The sequence below is a fragment of the Physella acuta genome, unplaced genomic scaffold (assembly GCF_028476545.2).
Source record: "Physella acuta isolate Inbredline_101_S28 unplaced genomic scaffold, ASM2847654v3 ptg000007l, whole genome shotgun sequence".
Taxonomy (NCBI): domain Eukaryota; kingdom Metazoa; phylum Mollusca; class Gastropoda; family Physidae; genus Physella; species Physella acuta.
In genome coordinates this window covers 207,217-216,968 of record NW_026731527.1, presented here as the reverse complement: position 1 = coordinate 216,968, position 9,752 = coordinate 207,217, and the positions used below count along the sequence as shown (strand labels likewise).

The 9,752-nt window shown below is 34.1% G+C and overlaps 2 protein-coding genes across 2 annotated transcripts in view; both read left to right on the top strand.

The window, feature by feature from the left end:
• Positions 1-692: 692 nt before the first annotated feature.
• Positions 693-5,003, top strand: LOC131946911 (tolloid-like protein 2). The gene is made up of 8 exons (XM_059307971.1): positions 693-814; positions 1,362-1,594; positions 1,860-2,123; positions 2,389-2,520; positions 2,830-3,099; positions 3,611-3,743; positions 4,028-4,255; positions 4,885-5,003. Exons 1-7 carry the CDS (start codon positions 726-728, stop codon positions 4,062-4,064), a joined length of 1,158 nt encoding a protein of 385 aa, XP_059163954.1. The 5' UTR covers positions 693-725; the 3' UTR covers positions 4,065-4,255; positions 4,885-5,003.
• The window catches only part of LOC131944176 (uncharacterized), a 36,044-nt gene continuing 30,517 nt past the window's right edge, over positions 4,226-9,752 (top strand). The window contains exons 1-3 of the mRNA XM_059304737.1: positions 4,226-4,238; positions 4,993-5,148; positions 9,491-9,634. Of these exons, the coding sequence (XP_059160720.1) occupies positions 4,226-4,238; positions 4,993-5,148; positions 9,491-9,634 (313 nt within the window). The remainder of the gene's footprint in view (positions 4,239-4,992; positions 5,149-9,490; positions 9,635-9,752) is intronic.

Genomic DNA, 9,752 nt, shown 5'->3' with positions numbered 1-9,752 from the left:
ATGCAATGGCTACTTTCACCGGTGAACTAGCGTATTTTTTATAAAAATATTAAATATAATTTCATTTTGCATTAAAGAGTGATACATACTAATTTTGAAATAAAGAATCTTTATTAGCATGAGGCACGATTGGCATGCGGCGCTATCAAACAGCATGTAGGTATATGAACCTCACGCAGCTATCAATGGAAACTGGTATTTTTGTGACGTCCCTAAAGACTACGATTTCTATTTTCGTGAGGCGAACCCAGACTTTCTTAATATGTAAACAGAAGTAGTTTAATCGAAAGTTAATCTCAAAAGACAGGCGACATTTCAAGTGAATCTTGTGCTCATGAAGCCGAATGACATTCGATTGGTATTAGTCATAAAATCGTTTCTGAGTTTTACCTCATGTAGTAACACATATTGGAGGAGTTGATGTTTTTTACTTTCAATTGGAGTGCTATCCCATCATGCCGGATATTCTTATTAATATTAAGTCTGGGATCTATACTTTTGGAGAAATAAGCAAGTTAAAAAATTATCAGTTAAATGAAGACACAAAACTTTTAGTTACACATTTTATTTATCCTTTGCCTTTATTTTGATGTAACTTTCTTGCTGTTAATATAATTTCATATATGTCTGCTACTTGTTTGACTCAGTAATGTGTTGCATTGTATATTTTTTAATGTTTAACATTAGATTGTGGCGGTCAGCTGACTGACCAGGCTGGAGACATCATGTCCCCAAACTTTCCAGAATCGTACCCAGATAATGCTTACTGTGCTTGGGCCATAACTGTGGAATCCTATCAGATTATTGATTTCAGGTACATTACTAATCGATTTTAATGCAATGTTAGTCTATTGTATGTGTAATACTATAAGATATTAATCGGTTTAAGGTAGTGCGTCGGCTTGGTCGGCTATGTAAGCAAATCCAGCAAGGAAACGTAGGTTGAAATTGGAGTCAACGGGCCAAAAGGCGCATACCATGTTGCAATGTAATACTTAACAGTGTTAAGTATTACGTAACAACTGTGTTGGAGGAAATCCCGTCCAACATTACAATTAAGAAAGAAGAAAAACGTTTTAAATGTAAAGGTATTGGATTTCAGTGCCATTAAAATACCAATAATTTGACAATACAAAAAGAAATCACGATACTCGAGGGAAATTTATTTAACTAATCCGTGTTTTATTTAAAAAGTTTGCTCGTTTTTTAGAACAAACTAACTATTGCTTCAAACTGTATTTATGTAAGGGGGGGGGGAGGCTACAGTTCTAATGGGCTGACGACAAACACATTGGGGATTGCTTATAAGATAAAAGTATAATTCAGCTTAACAATGCTGCTTTTGGTTTACATTGTTTCAGATTCAAACGACTTGATATTGAAAGACGTGACGAACAGTACTGTATCGATTACCTGAAACTGTACGACGGTCCTGACTCGAATTCTACACTGATCGGCACATACTGTGGTTATCAAAATGATGCGGACGCCTTGAATGTGATCGTGAGGACTACCGGCTATCAGTTGTATGTGCAGTTTGTATCAGACGAATCTGGGTCAAGGCCAGGCTTTAGTGCCTCGTATGGGGCTCTGGGTAAGAATTATGACATCACATATGAACTTTTTTATATATTTATTGATGATACACATCAAAACAATTGTTCAAGTGCTTTTAGGATACATTCTCTAACATAAAAAAGTTATTGAAAGAAAACAAAAACAAGAGTCTGTTTATTTAAAACATACCTAATATAAATTAAACAAGAAAAGCAATTAGAGTTGTGTTTAATTATAGAACAATTAATACAATTATAGCCCCGTTTAATGATTTTATTTATACACTAATTTGTAATCTACAGAATGTCCACCATTTTACTACGGACGCGATAAATGCGAGTCACCATGTGTATGTGTTCAAGAAAACACCCAGTACTGTGACAATAAAAAAGGTGCTTGCTACTGCCAATCTGGGTGGTTTGGTTACGACTGTTCCATTGACACTAACGAGTGTGAGGACCCCAACATATGTGAAGACGTCTACTCCGTTTGCAACAACACAAAGGCTGGCTACGATTGCTTGTGTAAACCTGGGCTACAGAAAAACAGCACGGGAGCATGCAAAGGTAAATAATTTTTTTTTAAATTTTCAAACTTACAACTATGAATCCAAACACTTCTCAAGTTGTGATTATATTTGTATACATCTATATATCGAACTAGCTCTCTTTCTCTCTCTCCCTCTCTCTTTCTTTCTCTCTCTCTCTCTCTCTCTCTCTCTCTCTCTCTCTCTATATATATATATATATATATATATAGGTTATATATATATAGGTTATATATATATATATAATATATAATGTATTAATAACATTTACACTGTTATTACAGCTGCTGTTAACGAATGTACTACTAAGAAATGTTCTCATTATTGTGGTGTGACATCAAAAGACCCGTGGACCGAAGTTTGCAGCTGTCCCAAGGGAATGAGGTTAAATGCTACTGATCAACAGACTTGTATAGGTGACTTTTATTTTCTTAATATAGTGACATCAGTTTTACAAATACATATAATATTTAAAATTTAAAAGTCATTTGAATAAAATCACTTAATGAAGGCATGTAGGCCTATTCATATTATAGTATAAATGTAAAAAGCATCTACTTAGAAATGAATAAAGATCTAGATACTAGGTAAAGAAAATTGTAAAATAAATATGACATTTAAATTATGAATTTAAGAAGCTATTCAATATTGAGCAAAGATTCTTTTAGTAAATGAAAAATGTTAATTTACTTCTAAAATCTGGACCAATTTACTATATCCAAAAGAGTGTGATAATACGACCTATGGAGACAACTGCGCCTTGGGCTGTAACTGTTACTACGACCACACAAAGTCCTGTAACAAAGAGAACGGACTCTGCACCTGTAAGCTGGAATGGACATCATCAAACTGCTATGAAGATGTCGATGAGTGTAGTCTAGAGAAGCCGCCTTGCACAAAAGAACATGATAACGCTTTTTGTTACAATACTTGGGGTTCTTTTGAATGTCGATGTGTTAGAAATTTTGAGGTGTTCAATGAAACGTATTGTAATGGTAAAATATAATTTTGTTACAGTAGTTAATAGGCTAATAAACCTCATAATATTTACTCACACCAATACAGCATGCACTGTGTTCAATGGACAAACATATCTAAATGTGTTCTGTTTTAATTCATCATTAACTTATAGAAAATCTCTGTAAATATCATTTATTATTTTTTGTGCTAAAATCATTTAGGTAGATTCTATAATTTTAGTTAAGTTATAAGTTAAAACAGTATTTACTTAATACCAAATTTTATTATCATGTGTTTATTTCACAAAAAATAAACACGATATTACAATATATTATGTTTTTTTTTAAATAATGTGTGATTTAACTTTGGATTATTTTAATTTTGTGTAATAAATACCGAATATTATGAATTTATAATACTATCTTTAGCAATAAATACATTCTTATGTGCCTCTATTAAATACAATTTAAACTGTTATGAAAAATGTGTTGTAAAAAAACAAGTTTGTATATATTAAAAACATAGTAAAAAACGCGTATTTTTCAGAATGCGGTAAAACCTTTACAGAGACTTCAGGTAAAATAGATTCTGGAGTTTACTCTGGTGGCTATTTGGGAGTAGAGACTCAGTTGTGTAACTGGACGATAATAGCTCCGCTTGGTCAGGTCATTACTTTAAAGTGAGCCATAGAACTATGTCTCGTCTTTTTTAAATTTTAAGCTTTTATTTCGGCAAATGACATAGAACTTATATTTGTGTAATTTATTCAAAATATGATGTAAAATTATCAAATATAAATTAAATTATGGATGGTCAATCAATAAATGCAATAAAACTATTCTATTAGCTATCATGCTTTTAATTTAAAATTACCAACAGTAAAGGAAATTTAAAATTAAATATATCATTATTAAACTTTATATAAATTTGTTTGATATAAAACAAATATTGTTGTCATTTCAGTCTGCAATTCAAATACCAAATAGAGATACTACTATGATTCTCTCTATTTATATGATGGAGACAACGCCAATGCAACGCTTCTAGTTTCATTTAGCTATGAATACTATTATGGTTACTATCCTTACATCGGACTGATCCGATCTTCGGGCAATGCAATGTTAATAATTAGAAATGCACAAGAATATATATATAATTCCAATGGTTTCACAGCGTATTATTGGATGCATGGTAGGCATAAATTTATACAGTGGTGTAAGGGTGGGGTCAATTTTTTTTACGCATATAAAAATAAATAAACAATTCTATATACCCATACAGACAAATATATATAAATATATATATATATATATATATATATATATATATATATATATATATATATATATATATATATATATATATATATATATATGTGTGTGTGTGTGTGTGTGTGTGTGTGTGTGTGTGTGTGTGTGTGTGTGTGTGTGTGTGTGTGTGTGTGTGTGTGTGTGTGTGTGTGAAGGGCAAATACTATGCAGTTTTGGATTTAATATTTAAAAATAATTTTTTAGAACAATTAAAAATTTAGACTTAGTTTTTCATTTGCGAGTAAACTATCTGAAACAAGATATTGTTAAAATAGCAAATAATTTTTCGTAATCATTCTATCTAAACGTGAGTGTGAGTGTGTTGGAGGGCGTGTAGATGTTTGTGTGTGTATAATTGGGTGCTGAAGTAGATCTTATTTTGTTTTAAAGATTTTCAAATGGTTAAATAAAACTGACCAGCGCTTCTTGTTTAATGGACGACCCCCTCATAAACAAAAATATATTTGACTAAACGCAGCCATTGAATGTAGGCTATATCTTATCTTTCAGAGTGCCCGAATTGGTTTTACGACGCCAATTGTTCAACGCCCTGCTCATGTAATAGCGACAACACTGAGCGATGTATTAGCACCACTGGTCAATGTGTTTGTAAACCAGGCTGGACATCAGTTAACTGCTCAGTGGACATCAATGAATGTGAACAGAACCCCCTAATATGTCCAGATTACTCCAATTGTAACAATCTTATTGGCAGCTATGAATGTTTATGTAAAGAAGGGCTGGTGATGACATCTAACAATACACAGTGCATTGGTATGTGCGTTTAAGTAATGTGTGTAGGGCTGCAATTTTATATATATATATATATATATATATATATATATATATATATATATATATATATATATATATCGATGGTCTCGGTCGCAAACCGTCTAACTCCAAAAATGTAAATTTTACAGGAGAGACAAAAAACTGATTATTTCTTTGTTGATCGCTTTAATACAAACTATTTTTAATCATATGTGCGAAGAAACTCTCTACCGACTATACTATAGCGTTTTAAAATGAGTTAGGTTAATATTTACAAAATTATAGCAGGTTTTAAAAGATAGACGGTTTGCTCGGTCTAAAATTCTCGGTGCAAACCGTCTATCTGTGCGCGCGCAGACTTAGCTGTTTTGAACCGAGAATTTCGGTCTCAGCCGCGTTCGTTCGTTTTGTCCAATGAACGTGTTTTAGTTATGTTTATGCTTTTAAGTTATAATTAACAGTTCATAATATTAGATTATAGTTTTGGGCTCATATTTTAATTATTTGAGTTTATTCTACTTTATGAGATCAGTTTAATTTTAGTAGAGATGTGTTACTATTGCTTTATCGCTTTCGACTGTTTATTCATTATGGCTGTATTTAGCACTAGACTTGTTAATTAACTGTTGATGGTTATGCTTTATTTATTACATCTTTCTATTCTCACAGTTTATTTTACTAAATCTAGTGGGTGCTGGGTTTGTAGAATGATAACAGTAAAAATATATACCTTATTTTCAGATATATTATGAATGAGACATAACACATTAATTACATTAATAATGACTTAATGTTTTGACAAAATGTAACAAAAACAATGTATTTATTTTTTAATTTATTCTTTAAATAAACGTCACACGAAGAGACATTAAAATGGCAACATATTTTAAAATCAGGCAAATCATCACAAAAATGTGAATTTATAACTTGCTTTTAGGTGCTCAAATTTGACAGCTTTTATCTTTTTTTTTCTGCTCTTGTGCAACTTGTCAGGGGCTACAGATGAGATCATAATCTTACGACCCTAGCTTAGCAATTGCCAGCTATCTGCTAATTCACTTTGAAGTAGACAGTAGCATCAGGCTTGTACTGCAGTGCAGTCGCTTTGAATTCTTGATAGGTCTGACTGGTCTTTTGAGATCGGCTGGTCTCTTGTATGGTAATACTGGTCTTTTTGAGGATGGCTGGTGCCTATTGTCTGTTATGTGAGGCTGGTCTATTGTATGTTACAACTGGTCTGTTGAGAAAGGCTGGTGTCTTGTTTGGTAAGACTGGTGTGTTGAGAGAGTTAGGTCTTTTGTATATTACGACTGGTTTGCTGAGAGAGACTGGTCTCTAGTATGGTAAGAATGGTCTGTTGAGAGAGGCTGGTCTGTTGAGTTGCTGGTGTCTTAGAGGGTTAGACTTATGTTGAGATATTCTAGTTTCCTGTATGGTAAGATTGGTCATTGAAGAGAGTTTGGTCTTTTCTATGTTAATACTGGTCTGTTGTGAAGGCTGGTCAGTTGAGAGATGCTGGTTCCTTAAAGATTGGTCAGTTGAGAGATGCTGGTTCCTTAAAGATTGGTCAGTTGAGAGATGCTGGTGTCTTGTATGGTAAGACTGGTCTGTTGAGAGAGGCTGGTCTGTTGAGAGAGGCTGGTCTGTTGAGAGAGGCTGGTCTGTTGAGAGAGGCTGGTCTGTTGTGAGAGGCTGGTGCTTTTACAATTGGTCAGTTGAGAGATGCTGGTGTCTTGTATGGTAAGACTAATGTGTTGAGAGAGGCTGATATGTTGAGAGGCTGGTCTGTTGAGAGAGGCTGGTAGGTTGAGAGAGGCTGGTCTGTTGAGAGAGGCTGGTCTGTTGAGAGAGGCTGGTCTGTTGAGAGAGGTTGGTCTGTTGAGAGATGCTGGTGTCTTGTATGGTAAGACTGGTGTGTTGAGAGAGGCTGATATGTTGAGAGGCTGGTCTGTTGAGAGAGGCTGGTCTGTTGAGAGAGGCTGGTCTGTTGAGAGAGGCTGGTCTGTTGAGAGAGGCTGGTGCTTTTAAGATTGGTCAGTTGAGAGATGCTGGTGTCTTGTATGGTAAGACTAATGTGTTGAGAGAGGCTGATATGTTGAGAGGCTGGTCTGTTGAGAGAGGCTGGTAGGTTGAGAGAGGTTGGTCTGTTGAGAGATGCTGGTGTCTTGTATGGTAAGACTGGTGTGTTGAGAGAGGCTGATATGTTGAGAGGCTGGTCTGTTGAGAGAGGCTGGTCTGTTGAGAGAGGCTGGTCTGTTGAGAGAGGCTGGTCTGTTGAGAGAGGCTGGTCTGTTGAGAGAGGCAGGTCTTTTGAGAGAGGCTGGTATGTTGAGAGAGGCTGATATGTTGAGAGGCTGGTCTTTTGAGAGGCTGGTCTGTTGAGAGAGGCTAGTCTGTTCAGAGATGCTGATGTCTTGTATGGTAAGACTGGTGTGTTGAGAGAGGCTGATATGTTGAGAGGCTGGTCTGTTGAGAGAGGCTGGTCTGTTGAGAGAGGCTGGTCTGTTGAGAGAGGCAGGTCTTTTGAGAGAGGCTGGTATGTTGAGAGAGGCTGATATGTTGAGAGGCTGGTATGTTGAGAGGCTGATCTGTTAAGAGAGGCTGGTCTGTTGAGAGGCTGGTCTGTTTAGAGAGGCTGATCTGTTATGTGCTAAGACTGGTCTGTTGAGAGAGGTTGGTCTGTTGAGAGAGGCTGGTCTGTTGAGAGAGGTTGGTCTGTTGAGAGAGGCTAATCTGTTGAGAGAGGCTGATATGTTGAGAGGCTGGTCTGTTCAGAGAGGCTGATCTGTTATGTGCTAAGACTTGTGTGTTGAGAGAGGCTGGTCTGTTGAGAGAGGCTAATCTGTTGAGAGAGGCTGATAATTTGAGAGGCTGGTCTGTTCAGAGAGGCTGATCTGTTATGTGCTAAGACTTGTGTGTTGAGAGAGGCTGGTCTGTTGAGAGAGGCTAATCTGATGAGAGAATCTGGTGTGTTGAGGTAGGCTTGTCTGTTGAAAAATTAATCATAAAAACATTTACTAAAGACAACTAACCAGCTCTTTGAACATGTACGCCAAACATTTTGTAACCTACCATATAAACATTTCTTAACACGTAGCTGAACCCTCAATCTAAAGCTAGTAGTGAATTAACAATAATTAAATTTATTCCACAATCTTGTGGAAATATAATTCGAATAATATTGCTTTGATTGATATTTAGATTCTAGAATGAAGATCTAGTTTCAAAGCATTGTTTTAGCCTAAAAAATTGTAAACAAATCAGTTTGGTTATTGGAAATCTGGAAATAGGCTATATTAAACAAATACTATTTGTTTATTATTCTTTAAAATGATAAAATGTAATAGAATATCTGAACATAATTAATCAAATATCCTTACCTATAAGTACTGTGACTGTTGTGCTGTAAAATTGTGTGATTGCGGCGTGCGACTGCGTTCCCGATCAAAAGTGTACTGACAAATATAGCGATATTCGTTTTGCGCCGAGATTTTTAGCGCTTGAAATAATAGGCGGTTTGTTCAAATGATTATATCTCGATAATCATTCTACAGATTTCTCTAATATTTTCAGGCATTATGGGGAATCATACTGGCTTTTGATTTATGTAAAAAAAAGAAAATCGAATTTTTTTGAGTTAGACGGTTTGCGACCGAGACCATCGATATATATATATATATATATATATATATATATATATATATATATATATATATATATATATATATATATATATATATATATATATATATATATATCGCATATTTAAGTTATTCATTTGCAAAGATTTAAACGTAAAAATTGCTATAAAATGATATTTTGGCTTTTGAATAAATGGCAACTAAAATACTTTTTGCTTGTGTTATCCATCAACCAAAAAAGTAAGCTTTAAAAGATTCATATAATTACTACTATACATATATTAATGCTAGTAATATATTATATAGTTTAATTTGAGAAGTTTTTACATTTTAGATATCTGATACTCTCAGCATTTACCACATTGTATGCCAATACCTATTGTTTAATATATTATTTCATTCAAGCATGACTTGCATTTTCCAGCTTCATAAAAATAACTAAAGGGATGATCGAAATATTATAATTTGTAATCAAGCAAACAATTCTAAATTTAAAATTTTGAATCATTTTGATATCAATTATCGGTACATATAGAAAGATGATTATTTTACTTAAAAAAATCATTCCGTTTTTTACTAGCAGATAAACTGACATATAGGCTACACTAAAACATATATTGTAAGGAAAAACTTGTTTGTTTGTCCAATTTTTTCATTATTTAGTTCATATTGATCTTTACTTGATATATTTTATCAATAAGTGAAACCAGGTGCAGAATGCCCTACGTCTGGTGGTAGAAACTGCTCTCATATCTGTGCTAAGATAACACCGCAGGGTCAAAGTTCACCAGAAGAGAAGTGTTACTGTCCTATAGGCATGGAGCTGCTTGGAGATACATGCATTCGTTAGTATAGCTTAAGTTCACAAATAAACACCATACCACTAATCGCACTAAATTTAAATATTCACTTTATGCACACCTACTAAAATTATAATCAAGACAATGCAAAAACGTTAAAATT